The sequence below is a fragment of the Triplophysa rosa genome, unplaced genomic scaffold (genome assembly GCF_024868665.1).
Source record: "Triplophysa rosa unplaced genomic scaffold, Trosa_1v2 scaffold454, whole genome shotgun sequence".
NCBI classification, from domain to species: Eukaryota; Metazoa; Chordata; class Actinopteri; order Cypriniformes; family Nemacheilidae; genus Triplophysa; species Triplophysa rosa.
Window position 1 is genome coordinate 18,179 of NW_026634457.1, and position 14,843 is coordinate 33,021.

Genomic DNA, 14,843 nt, shown 5'->3' on the forward strand with positions numbered 1-14,843 from the left:
ACCGAGCAGCATTTCCTACTGATCCCGGGACAAGCTACGCATGAAAAGAATATCGCAGCCAGTTCAATAGGATTTAGTGGTATCGCGATAAATTATCATGCAGCCCTAAACTAACACAATAATGGGACGCGACTGACATACTGCAAGAAGAGACTTTTTATTTAATATTTAACTTTCTTATATTATTTAAGTTTTCATTATTGTTTACTTATGTTTATTTAAATATTATTGCTGTGCCGTTTCACTGATGGATTTGCGCATTAAACATGGACGGATATTTCATCCTCATTTATTTCAGATATCATATTTCAAAAAGTATTTCAATAAGGTCTATATTTCTCTTCCACTCGTCACGTGGTTGCTACAAGGCCATTTAATAATATAAAATATATTTTATATATAAATAATATATACTTCCCAACAACCGCAACAAAAAACTGCCACCATAAAATTATTTCAAGTAAAAACGAAAAACAGAAAGTCTCCATTCTAATTGTATTGTGCAAAAATACGGATGAAATTTGGAAAGTCTGTAAGTCAATGAACAAATATCCGAGTGACACAGTTGGTGTAGGAATTTTTATTGACCAACAGATGGCGAAGTAGAGCACTGTGTCAAAAGCTTGGAAGCACCGACGCAGTTTCAGAAGCTGCATTCGGCACATCCCTATACTCAACATTCGATAGTTTTCTGTTGTATACCAGATGAAGGCGCATTACCAAAACAGGTTTTAAATGTAAAATGGTCTCCTACTTTCAACAAGGTCTTCATACCTGCCCCTTTAAGGTTACACAACCGGTTGTTTCATTATATAAGTGCGCTATATAACTCACCAATAGAACCGCGTCCCTGATGTCACGTGCTTCCTACGTGACCGAGAATATTACACTCATGTAGTTATGCAGTTGTTACAGATATCTTCGTTTTCTGAAATTTGGATTTGATATTTACGTTTTGTACGGGGTCGTTTCATTTACGGATGTCCTTAGGATGAAAACACACGCCAAAGGGACTTTTTTAAGAATAATTTTGAAGAGTATTTCAGAAGGAGAGTTGATGAGGATTACGCTTTTGGAATCTATTGTTGGAGACATTGGGTCTTACATAAAACCAGTGGGTCATCTGGTTACGCTTTATTCGGAGACCTCTCACATTACCAGCATCAACGACTTATGTGGAATTGAAATGTGCGGTATGAGAAAATCCGCCTTTAACTCTGATCAAAAACTATTTCTTGTGTCATTCACATTCATCATCGGGTTGTTTGGATATTTGGCGAAACCATTCAACAGTTAATTAGAATCTTTCATACGTTTATTTTTGCGTTTACATTCTGACTACAGACGTAGTCGTTTTTTGAGACGTTACTTTCCCAATAAATCATTCGTCGTTTAAGGTCGTTTTTGTGTGCCTAGCAAAGGTGATGGGGCATAAATGTAGTTTCCCGACGACGGTATTTAAATGTTTATATGGAGGCCTCTTTTTTTGTCTAACGTAGTAAGTATTAAATAAGATTGTTTTCTATTTGTTTATAATAACAACATCTTCGTCATTACACTTCTATCTCTACCCCTTATCTCGAAAAGCATTGCATTTTTTGTATTGTAGCAGAAAATGGATGCAGGAATTCAAAATCACACTGAACATTATGTGCACGGCCTCTCCAACCCGAGCTCAGCAGGTCTGTGTGCGGAAATGCTCGGGGTGGCCGATGAGGCGTGCAGTGCTGGAGATTTCGAATTGGCAGTGGAAATTTACTCGTCTCAGCTCGCCGAGCTCCAACACACTGACCGCGGCCTCTGCCTCCGGAAAGCCGATGCTTTGGCTCGCGGAGGACGCATATCCGAGGCGCTGGACTCCTATCGCATCGCTGCAAACATCCAGCCACTAAGTCCTGACGAACTGCAGGTTTTAGTTGATGTCATAGCCCTAACTATACGTGTGAAAGAGCAAAGTGACCTTAAGAACTTAAACTTGGGCAACGGATGTTTTGAGAGCGACGAATTAGAGGAGGAACAGAATTTAAACTTGTTTTCATGCCGTCTTTGCAAGTGCTTGTTAACAGAACCAACGACCCTGGTATGTGGGCACACTTTCTGTAAGCGCTGCCTTGAAGAGGATGCGGTGAAAGAGTGCAAAAGTTGCTGCGTAAAAACAACCACATTACTCAGAAAGTTTAATGTGGAAGGACTCAGAGTGAATGTTATAGTCAGCGGTTTGATTGATAAATGGTTCCACCCGGAAAGCCACGCGAGGCGATGCTGGTTGGAAGGGGAAAGTCTTTGGAAAGAAGACGATTTATCCAGCGCCATCCAAAAATTTAACAAAGCGGAGGGAATAGGTAAGAGATTAAAGAGTTATATAATGATATATAGTGAATTAAGGTTTACCTTTTTCTTAGTCACTCAATTCAAGATTATTTTTCTTACCCCATTGGCAGATTTTTTTGCTTTTAAGCACAAATTCACTGAAATTTCATATTTTTTTTACTAAAAACAAGACTTATTTTCTTAGGTCAGTTTGCTCATCAAGAAAATGCTTCTTGATTCAAGAATGTTTAGACATTTTTACCGGAAAATAAGAAAAAAAGACTTAGTAAGGAAGTCATTTTTTGCAGTGTTGAGATGTATAATTTACGTGGCCTAAACTCAATTTAAATCCGCAGTTATAAAGGACTGACCTACTTTTTGTGAGACGGTTATGAAACCGATATAGGGGGCGACATTGTGATATATCCCTTTGACTGTTTTGTAACACTCATATCTTAATTTTCATATCTGATTATGAGCTAAAATTGAGGTTTATAAAGCTTCCAATATTATTTTAGTTATTTCCTCTTATTTGTTACAGATAAGAGGAAGGCTTGAGAGATAAGATAAGGATAAGAGTTAGCCTTTAATGGTAAAGGTACATTGAAATGTTGCTGGTCATGTCAGATAAAAAGTACATTTATATTTTTTTGTTTGCAAATGTTTGTATGTTTATTTGCTTCAGTTGGGCTTGTTGGGATTCTGTTTTAGCTCATATTTCAATGCTTCTTATAAGTAGGTCATGCAATGAACACGCTTATGTCCTTATAGAATTTAAACCAAAGGTTTAAGGATGATTATGATATGGTAATAAAGGTGTTTACAATTTCTCTTTTCAGTGTTTCCCATAGGATTTTGACAGACATGTGGCGCTGGTGATGCTAATTAGCATATTTGTGACGTCATCGTCGTGTTAGTGTTAGCACATTTTTTTAAAGTTTACTTTAGTAAAAGTACTTTTTTAAACTTTTTTAGTAAAAAAAAAACGCTCGTAGCGTTTGGTTACAAATAGCAGCCAAAGCCATGACTTCGCGCACGAATTCAAGCCCAGAGACACATGGGCAGCGTAACGGAAGTCAATTTGAATTATAAGCAAAGAGCGACTTTGCAATAACTAATCACATATTTAAAAACTATAATACTAATTTCTCGATAGAAATGCAATCAGAAGTTGTTGAACGTGAAAATTAAACTTACATTTATACAAAACTATCTTCCAACATGCGTCTACATTTAAAATAATGAATATGCGCGTGGAAAAGACGCGAAATGTGAATCGGGCCTAACCTTTTCAAACTCAAAAGACGCTGAGCTGCAGAAAAAGACGCTGGCGTTTAAAAAACGCTCTGGACGTTTTTTGAAAACACTGTTTACTCCATAGGATTATAATATAAAACAGACGCTAGCAGCTTCAAAAAAGAAGTCAAGTCTGAACATGGCTGTATTTTACAACGGGATACCACCAGCAGTCACTTTAACCGCTGCTGAAATTCTGATTTATAAACGCAACATCATCAGACAAAATCACAACACAGTACATCTACATTAAAGAGCGGCTATATGCTGTTTGCCCTTTCTTGACAATGTGTTGCTGTATTATGAACGCTTCTTTGATTTTAAATGCAAGTGACAGTTAAATAAAATGGTCATGTTTATTATCTATTTAGGCTCTCTCTCTTTCTACCTACTACCTTTGCCATCACTGTGTCAGTGTCACTGCTTCTAATTCGCTGCGGTGCAGGTCAGGAGTTCTAATAGATGTTAATCTGCCACCTACTGGTCATTAATTATCCAGCAACATCTGCTTTATGATTCGGTAACATGAGTCATTCTACGTTTACCTGCCGATCCAACACCATTTAAGATATGAAAACGGAAGTTTTGTTTTCCTAAATTAATGTTATATTTAGCAACATTGGTCGAACAAGCCTAATATTGCAAATATCTTCATTAATACATCTAACAAGCTGTAGATTCAACAATAGGTTGAATCAGATGTTTTATATAGGGAAACATTCGGAGAGGGGGGCTGGAATTGAGAAACGTTTTTGTAGGGAGGCACTGCAAACCAGACTGTTGGCAGATTTAGCGTTGGTTTTTTACACAAATGGTGGCAGTGTAGGCGTGCTTTTGGCTGTTTTTCCCCTCTCACAATATGCTGCTTGGGCACTGTAAACACACATGCTGCCTGTGTTGGGCAACAGTATTCTGTCTTGAGTCACATCCTGTTAAATCTGAGAATGATAATGGTCTGGTGTAGGGGTGGGCGGTCTGACGATCTTAAATCAAGATCGATCTGGAAGCGTCCTCAATACACTTTTCAACGGAATCGCGAGGATCGTGATCTTGTCTGTCATCTAAAGCAAGAGGTGTGTTCGACATCATTCAGTGCTGCACAGACCCATTGGCGTATGGCATTGAAGCACCGCGAGAGCTCTGTATGCTTTCAATTCACTCTTGCCGAGCTGCGAGGTCTCATGCGTGCGATACAGTTTTGCAAGTGCATTAGACAGTGCGGCTTGTTTGTGTGTGAAGTTAATCGATGGCGCACCGATGATTTACTTAGTTTTAGTCTATTTTGCGATTGAAGCTCATTTCCCGGCTGCATTGAGTTCATATAGCCTATATCTAGAGCCCTATGATTTCCGTGATGCGAGGGCGGAATCCTGCTATTTAAATCTGTCATCTGCCGGTTCTGCTTGTATGAGTGAATGTGTTGCATAGTTTAACGTGCTACACGAGTGACATTCATGGATTTGTATGTGTCTCACTGTATGAGGACATAAACACTTGAAAATCAGGTTTCCACAGTTTGAAAAAAAACTATCGTCACTGAACCACACGCACTGAAACTCAAGTGTCTATTGTGGGAGCGTCTTCACGACGACCGTCAAAATAGAACACAGGTTAACCTAAATTCTCTAATGAAAAAATACTGTAGTGTTCTATAGTGTCATGGCTCTGCTTCATTTAGTCATGTTTTTTTGGTCCTGTAGCAGAGTCATGACAAAGCCTTTGGTTATGTGTGGAGAGAAACATATTATTGTCCTTTTGACAATAATATACGTTCTCTCCAGTGTCTCGTCATTGGCCCCGCCCCTCTCGTTTCCTTGTTATCTTTCCCTGAGTGTCTTATGTTCCACACCTGCCCTCGTTCGTTATCCCTTGTTTGTCTTCCCTTTAAATACCCTCTTGTTTCTTTGTCTTGTGCTCGTGGATACCACATACTACGTTGTGTATCCGTTCGTGCCCCAGTCCTCTCAAAGTGAGTGTTCTCTGTGCCTATGTATTGTGTTTCATTGTGCTTGTTCCCTGCCTCTTATTAGATGTGTCGTGTCACAGTTTAGTTATGTTGTCCTATTGTTTTTGCCCCACCGAGGGAAGTGTTTTGTTTTCAGTTTTTTACCTTAGTCGTGTCCTTGTTACCCCCTCGTGGGTGTTTTGTTTCTGTTCATTGTTTATTGTAATAAATCTGTTAACCTCTTCATTGCCACTGCCTGCCTGCATTTGGGTTCTTCTCCACACAATTCATGACACTATAGTATTTGATATATCAAACTGTGGTATTCTTGTTGTAAATTGATCAACTGTAGTAATAGTAGTATACTTCAATATTTATACTTCCGGTGCAGCCGGCATCCAGTCCAGTGTCCAGTCTTGTGTCAAGCCCGATGTCCAGTCTTGTGTCCAGTCCTGTGTCCAGTCTTGTGTCCAGTCCTGTGTCCAGTCCGGTACAGCCGGTATCCAGCCGGCGTCCAGTCCGGTGGTGCAGCCGGCGTCCCAGCCGGCGATTCAGCCGGCGTCCCTGCCGGCGTCCCAGCCGGCGTCAAGCCCTGCCCAGCCGGCCTTCCAGCCGGCGTCAAGCCCTGCCCAGCCGGTCTTCCAGCCGAGAATGGCGTCTTCGGGGAGGAGGAACTCGCGGTGCTATTTAACTCCGGTCTCAGGGACCCACTTTCGCGGGCGGAGATGAGGGCGTTGAGGCCGTTGGACTTCGACGCCTTGTGGCTGTCCGCCGCGGAACGATCGGAGTCCATGGCCTCAGCACTTACCAGCTACCCATCTCCGCTGGTCACGATTCCTGAGCGTGGTTCCCTGCAGATCAGGGTTGTGGGCACCGCCACTCCATCCTCCCCACTCTCGGCAGCCTCTCCACCGTCCACTAGCCTCGTTGGCAAGCGGGGGAGGCGAGCGTCTTGGGGATCCACCTCCGAGGAGTCCCAGCCGGAGCCAGCCGTGCCTTTTACCTCCTTCCATCACCCGACCACTAGCCGGTTGGCTCGGCGGAAGAAGAAGAGGCAGCGGCGGGCAGCGTGGACTCCAACCCGGCCGGTGCAGCCGGTATCCAGTCCGGTGCAGCCGGCGTCCAGTCCGGTGCAGCCGGCGTCCAGTCCAGTGCAGCCGGCGTCCAGTCCAGTGCAGCCGGCGTCCAGTCCGGTGCAGCCGATGTCCAGTCCAATGTCCAGTCTTTTGTCCAGTCCTGTGTCCAGTCTGGTGCAGCCGGTATCCAGTCTGGTGCAGCCGGAATCCAGTCCAGTGCAGCCGACGTCCAGTCCGGTGCAGCCGATGTCCAGTCCGATTTCCAGTCTTGTGTCCAATCCTGTGTCCAGTCCAGTGCAGCCGGTATCCAGTCCGGTGCAGCCGGCGTCCAGTCCGGTGCAGCCGGCGTCCAGTCCGGTGCAGCCGGCGTCCAGTCCGGTGCAGCCGGCGTCCAGTCCGGTGCAGCCGGCGTCCAGTCCGGTGCAGCCGGCGTCCAGTCCGGTGCAGCCGGCGTCCAGTCCGGTGCAGCCGGCGTCCAGTCCGGTGCAGCCGGCGTCCAGTCCGGTGCAGCCGGCGTCCAGTCCGGTGCAGCCGGCGTCCAGTCCGGTGCAGCCGGCGTCCAGTGCCGGTGCAGCCGGCGTCCAGTCTGTGTCCAGCCTGTGTCTGTCGGCCAGTCCTGTGCTAGCCTGGTCCAGTCCGTGTGCAGTCTGGCTGTCCAGTCCGGTGCAGCCGGCGTCCAGTCCGGTGTCCAGCCGGCGTCCAGTCCGGTGCAGCCGGCGTCCAGTCCGGTGCAGCCGGCGTCCAGTCCGGTGCAGCCGGCGTCCAGTCCGGTGCAGCCGGCGTCCAGTCCGGTGCAGCCGGCGTCCAGTCCGGTGCAGCCGGCGTCCAGTCCGGTGCAGCCGGCGTCCAGTCCGGTGCAGCCGGCGTCCAGTCCGGTGCAGCCGGCGTCCAGTCCGGTGCAGCCGGCGTCCAGTCCGGTGCAGCCGGCGTCCAGTCCGGTGCAGCCGGCGTCCAGTCCGGTGCAGCCGGCGTCCAGTCCGGTGCAGCCGGCGTCCAGTCCGGTGCAGCCGGCGTCCAGTCCGGTGCAGCCGGCGTCCAGTCCGGTGCAGCCGGCGTCCAGTCCGGTGCAGCCGGCGTCCAGTCCGGTGCAGCCGGCGTCCAGTCCGGTGCAGCCGGCGTCCAGTCCGGTGCAGCCGGCGTCCAGTCCGGTGCAGCCGGCGTCCAGTCCGGTGCAGCCGGCGTCCAGTCCGGTGCAGCCGGCGTCCAGTCCGGTGCAGCCGGCGTCCAGTCCGGTGCAGCCGGCGTCCAGTCCGGTGCAGCCGGCGTCCAGTCCGGTGCAGCCGGCGTCCAGTCCGGTGCAGCCGGCGTCCAGTCCGGTGCAGCCGGCGTCCAGTCCGGTGCAGCCGGCGTCCAGTCCGGTGCAGCCGGCGTCCAGTCCGGTGCAGCCGGCGTCCAGTCCGGTGCAGCCGGCGTCCAGTCCGGTGCAGCCGGCGTCCAGTCCGGTGCAGCCGGCGTCCAGTCCGGTGCAGCCGGCGTCCAGTCCGGTGCAGCCGGCGTCCAGTCCGGTGCAGCCGGCGTCCAGTCCGGTGCAGCCGGCGTCCTTCCAGCCGGCCTTCCAGCCGGACCCCAGTCCGGCAGCCAAGTCGGCCCCTGGGAGACTCCCAGGGTCAAAGACTGTCCCCCCAGGACTTGTCCTAAGTCCCCCAGGACTCCGCGCCTTCGAGCGCAGCTGGGGACTGGGACTATTCCCCCAACCATTTTGGACTGCCCCCTATGAACTCTTGTTTTGCCCCACCCCCCCTCCCATGTTTGTTATTTTTGTTTTCCCACCCCAATCCTGTAGTCTTGTTGTCCTGTCTGCCCCTTGTCATGTTCACCATGTTTGTCTGGTTTTTATCACTGTCTCAGTCGGTCTTGTCTCGTCCGTCTACCCCTTGGTGAGCACCTGGAGGTGCTCATTAAAGGGGGGGGCTTCTGTCATGGCTCTGCTTCATTTAGTCATGTTTTTCTTGGTCCTGTAGCAGAGTCATGACAAAGCCTTTGGTTATGTGTGGAGAGAAACATATTATTGTCCTTTTGACAATAATATACGTTCTCTCCAGTGTCTCGTCATTGGCCCCGCCCCTCTCGTTTCCTTGTTATCTTTCCCTGAGTGTCTTATGTTCCACACCTGCCCTCGTTCGTTATCCCTTGTTTGTCTTCCCTTTAAATACCCTCTTGTTTCTTTGTCTTGTGCTCGTGGATACCACATACTACGTTGTGTATCCGTTCGTGCCCCAGTCCTCTCAAAGTGAGTGTTCTCTGTGCCTATGTATTGTGTTTCATTGTGCTTGTTCCCTGCCTCTTATTAGATGTGTCGTGTCACAGTTTAGTTATGTTGTCCTATTGTTTTTGCCCCACCGAGGGAAGTGTTTTGTTTTCAGTTTTTTACCTTAGTCGTGTCCTTGTTACCCCCTCGTGGGTGTTTTGTTTCTGTTCATTGTTTATTGTAATAAATCTGTTAACCTCTTCATTGCCACTGCCTGCCTGCATTTGGGTTCTTCTCCACGCAATTCATGAAACTATAGTATTTGATATATCAAACTGTGATATTCTTGTTGTAAATTGATCAACTGTAGTAATAGTAGTATACTTCAATATTTACTATAGTAAGGTTCAAACACACTATTTTATCTTTATAGGCTACTTACAGTATTTTAATGTTGAAAAATATATTACTATTGTATAGTAAAAATGGACAACAAAGAACAATAAGAAATGGGTAAACAAAAAATGATATGGCCCGAATTGATCCATTTGTATATAACATTAATGTCCTTTGTTGTTAACCAGTCTATTTGTGTGATGATCTGTGCATTTGTGTTTCTTAAAGATGATTTATACTTGTGCTACCTGTACAACTGTTTGGCCTGTGCTACAAAACTTTAAACCTCTGTAGCACCAGTGCTATGTGCAAAAAAGTTAATGTGCAGCCCTGTATTTTAATTCAGATCGTGGATCGAGATTCTTTGTTATGAAGATCGTGATATGCTTTTTTGGGAAGATCGCCCAACCCTAGTCTTGTGTATTAAAGCCTTTTGACAAGATTCTAGGGCTGCAACAACTAGTCTATAAAATCGATAATAATCGATAATGAAAATAGTTGTCAACAAATTTCATTATCGATTAAAATAAATCAAGCACGTCTTCCCTTCTAAAATTACAATTTTAGACATGTCTCTCCGTGCAGTTTAAAAGTCAGACGTGTTTCTCCATGCATGGGTCTCTCCGTGCAGCTTGAGCTGCGCTGTTTTTAAGTCAGATGTGTCTCTCCGTACACGCATCTCTCCGTGCGGTATAAGTTGCGCAGTTTTTAAGTCGAACGTGTCTCTCCGTGCGGTACAAGTTGCGCAGTTTTTACTGTAAGTCAGACGTGTTTTGCATGCAGCTCTTTAAGCTGCACAGCTTTAAAGTTTAAAGGGGAGAGGTCTTTTAAATGACAAAATTAAAGATTATATTAGTAAAACCCAATTTGTGGCTAAATACTCTGATTTGGGGGTTTATTTGGTTCAGAGGTGGGAAGTAACGTACTGTACTTAAGTACACTTTTTGAGTATCTGTACTATACTTAAGTATATATTTTTCTAAGTAGGCCTACTTTTTACTGTACTTCACTACATTTGAATGACAAATATCTCACTTTTCATGCCACAAAAAAATAATGATTTCCTTGGCCAACCGTCCCCTCCCTCCCACGTTTGGGAGAGACTATTGTCAGCTGCTTTTAATATGACATACCTGAATCAACTCATCAGCCTTAGTGTGTTTATTAGGGAGTCATCCACAACATTTTGGGAGAATGTTAATGAGTTCAGTTGTGTATACTTTTCCCATTTCTGATTTAGTTATAAGTAGGCATGTGTCCGGTTAACCGCGGTTACCACTAAATCCTGCTGAAACCGAGTTAGCTGCAAGATGCAAAATATAGATTATTTTATTGATGCGTCGCTTGTCCGTGAAGCACGGCTCTGGGATCAGTAGGGAATGCTACTCGATCTAAAAGCAGTGCGAGTTTAAGTCGCTTATAACGTGCATTTAAAAAAGCAACACCCGTCAAACATGATCATTATAAATATACTTTATTATCATAAAAATACCTGAGGAGGCTTGAGGATCAGTGATAAAAACATGTCCTTACGCATTTCCTAGAACTACTTGTGTTATGGTCTTCTTCTGCAGTGCATATTTGGAGTTTCTGCACGAGAGCACCCTCTGACTTTCGGATGCAGCAGCATTTTACCGTACTTCACTCACAAATTGTGCATAAATCACGTGATATATATTTTCGGTTAACCGGGCATATGTCTAGTTATAAGCAAAAGATCAAATTAGACTTTTTATCCGATTAATCGAAAAAATAATAGTCTGACTAATCGATTATCAAAATAATCGTTAGATGCAGCCCTAGTAACTTGTGTACTTCAGACTAGGGATGTTGCGGTGATTAAATTTTCCCACCGGTTAATCGACGTGTAAAAACACCTGTTGTACAGGTGACCCCGGGGGGTGAGGGGTTTGCTGTGGGGTGGTCGAAGATGCAGCCGTGCGCATGATGCAATTTACTTTGTTTTAAAAAAAGCGGCAAATATAAAAAACATTTACGTTAGATAAGTTGCCTATATAACAAAACGAGTAATCACGGCACACATTGTGCAACAAATAAATAAATATGAAGCTAATAAGAAGGGAATACGAAACGAAAAACTTTGTTAAATAAATAAGAAGTGAATAAGAAAGGAAAACAAAACGAAAAACGTTTGTTAAATAAATAAGGAATACGAAATGAAATAAATAAATGAATAAGTGAAGTGAAAGTGAAGTCAGATCTATTAGTCAGATATGGTGACCCATACCCAAAATGTGACCTCTGCATTTAACCCATCCAGAGAGTAGTGAACACACGCACAGCAAGTCGTGAACACACGTACACCCGGAGCAGTGGGCAGCTATCACTGCAGCACCCGGGGAGCAAGTGGGGGTAAGGTGCCTTGATCAAGGGCACCTCAGTCGTTACCCGCCGGCCCTGGCAATCGAACCGGCAACCTTCTGGTCACGAGTCCGACCCGCTAACCATTAGGCCACGACTGCCCCCAGTCAAAAAACGTTTGTTAAATAAATGTCAAAGCACTGGCTTTTGAAAATTAGAACAATTTAAAAAAAAAAAACATAACCGGCTCTTGATGCCAGTGCTTACATATTCTAATATGTTCTTTGCCAGAAAAGCCTCCGCCATCGTCTTGTCAGTCAGCACTTTGCTCTCCTCAGATTATGAATAAAATCTAACTTGTTCCGCTTACGCTGAATGCAGATGCGCCGTGTGGTCTTTGACTAAACTGATTTATTACTATAAAAATAAAAAATGACGGTGGGGGTTGGTGCTGTGGCGGACAATTGATGTAATTGGTACGCGGATGGACACCGTGCATCACCGGTGACATCGACTATCGCAACAAGCCTACTTCAGACTGGAGCAGGTGAGAGTAAATTTGTGGTAGGTAACTCGTGTACTTCAGACTGGAGCGGGTTAGAGTAAATTTCTGGTTGGTAACTTGTGTACTTCAGACTGGAGCAGGTGGTCTGTTAGTAGCCCCGCCGCTTGACTTCCTTTGACATCATACAGTGGTTGTGTGCACACAGTTCCCTGTACTAAACAATGTATGTTTTTTTCTTTAAATCATTTTCTAGTGTAGCCTATAATAATCCAACAGCTTTTGTTTATTCATATTTTTAGTTTATAATGTTGATTGACACTTTTTAATGAAGTGTTTTGTTGCTTGAGGATATTGTGTTTTCGCGAGACCAGTCAGATCTCGCGAGACACATTGGATCTCCCGAGACACATCGAGACATACCACGAGATCTCGTCACACCCCTACTCGACACGGTTCCGTGGTTTTAACAAAGGTCTTCTGAAGTGAATCGATGCGATTGTTTAAAGGCGCAGTTCTTAATTAACAGCGGCCACTAGCGTTGTATTATAGATTTGCCATGAATCGCTCAGTCCAAACACGACGGTGGCCACCACAGTACAAAAAGATGTCGTTCTCATGTTGACGCAGGGAAGAGATTTTGCTATGAAGGTATTTCAGTAGCAAAATTTGAGAGCTTGGACATCGAAATTGAAAATTGTAAATTAAGTATTTGTACTTGTATGCTAAAATGTACACTCGCAGCCCCAATGTGAAAACCCGTAAAGTAAATATCTGAAGTTGAATGTCGAGATTTGCACCCGTAAACAATAATCACAAACCAGTGTTCTGAGTTTAAAGCTGCAGAGAAATAGACCCAAATGTATAAAATGGCATTTGCAAAAATAAATCGACAGGCACAAATGTGTAGTGCACATTTGTGCTTACTCATAGATTCAGATTCGAAGTGCAACCACAAATAGGCATCTACAACTTCTCAAATCTGTCACTGCAGTTTCAAATCTTCCCGCCTTGACTTTTGCTACTACTTTCGCGATAAACCCGTTGCAAAACTAACTTGTGCACTTGAAAGCTCAGAGGCGAGAGAAAGAACGGCATTTGATGACGCCATGTGGCTGAGCCACACCGCCCCCTAATGGTTGGTAAAATCACAATGAAAGGAGTTTTTTTTAATCACTAATACAGTAGGCTACTTAATTTAAGATGAAACTCTAAATCAATAAATACATTTTATGTAACAAAAATACTACCTACAGCCTCTTTTTGACTATAAATTAACTTTTCTATTTTATTCTCTTTTCTATTTACTGCAGTATATCTTTGTTCTATGTTTGTCCTTTATTATATATTTATTGCTTTTCTACCCCATCTGCAAAATATATTTTTCTACAGGTACATAGGCTACTGAATGACAATAAAGATATTGAATCTGATACGGGTGGTGTATAAATTAGCAACCTAATTAACAACCTAACTTAGCTGAAGCAAGTTCGCTGATGATAATGATCAAAATTAAAAACAGAAAATGTACAGTCATTTGTAAGGCTCATTGTGTAAGGCTCCTTTGTAAGGCTCATTGTGTAAGGCTCCTATATCAGAATGATCAGAATCAGTTCTTGTATAACACCGAAGAGGTTTATTCGGCAATAACAACCGACTGGATGCATTATCCTGCGGCTAGTAATTATCACATGAGAAAATAATTGTACACTAAATATTTATTAAATATGTTTAAGCTCATCTGTTAAAAATCCAAACCTTCCATGAGAAAAAAAACTTCCAGGTAAACCCACAACCCCAATACTGTATATGGTGGCATTGCACAGTCCTGCATACAATTTCTGTTCATTTTCAATGTCTTTACATATTGAAAATAACAAAAAATATAAAAAAGTAGAAATAGCTTAAAAGTGCAATAATGGTCAATAATACATTATAACTAAAGAAATAATAATTCTCAAGGGTTAGGCTATAGAATCATGTTGAACTGTGTAAATGTACATTTTTATATAGTATATCAATGAACATTATAGTATACATAACAGAAAATGTAGTCAGCCTGCCATTATATTTTAAAACAAACAATAGTACACAACGGATTATCGATAGTATACAGAATGATATCATTAAAATACATTACGAAATTATATATATACAAGATAGTATAAGTCATGGAATAGTTATACATGATAGTATACATAAGTGTGATGGTTTCGCTTTAGTTGAAAACTGTTTTATTTAAACATTATTTAAACTATTATTTGCTAGATCCTTTCATTGTGATTTTTCCAGCCATTGGGGGCGGTGTGGCTCAGCCACATGACGTCATCAAATGCCGTTCTTTCTCTCGCCTCTGAGCTTTCAAGTGCACAAGTTAGTTTTGCAACGGGTTTATCGCGAAAGTAGTAGCAAAAGTCTGTCATGGCTCTGCTTCATTTAGTCATGTTTTTCTTGGTCCTGTAGCAGAGTCATGACAAAGCTTTTGGTTATGTGTGGAGAGAAACATATTATTGTCCTTTTGACAATAATATACGTTCTCTCCAGTGTCTCGTCATTGGCCCCGCCCCTCTCGTTTCCTTGTAAACCCGTTGCAAAACTAACTTGTGCACTTGAAAGCTCAGAGGCGAGAGAAAGAACGGCATTTGATGACGCCATGTCGGCTGAGCCACACCGCCCCCTAATGGTAGGTAAAATCACAGAACAGATTTTTTTAAATCACTAATACAGTAGTTTAATTTAAGATGAAACTCTAAATCAATAAATACATTTTCCTTAACAAAAATACTACTTACGGCCACTTTTTTTACT

General features: G+C 43.7%; 1 protein-coding gene across 2 annotated transcripts in view; it reads left to right on the plus strand.

Annotated features, from left to right (window-relative positions):
* The first annotated feature begins 866 nt into the window (after positions 1-866).
* LOC130550862 (LON peptidase N-terminal domain and RING finger protein 2-like) overlaps positions 867-14,843 on the plus strand; it is a 40,541-nt gene continuing 26,564 nt past the window's right edge. Inside the window, exons 1-2 of one of the 2 annotated variants that reach the window (XM_057328377.1) lie at positions 867-1,498; positions 1,610-2,342. In XM_057328377.1, coding sequence (XP_057184360.1) covers positions 1,463-1,498; positions 1,610-2,342 — 769 coding nt within the window. In that variant the 5' untranslated portion in view covers positions 867-1,462. Of the gene's footprint in view, positions 2,343-14,843 lie in introns of both variants that reach the window. The other variant, XM_057328378.1, reaches the window with a different exon arrangement.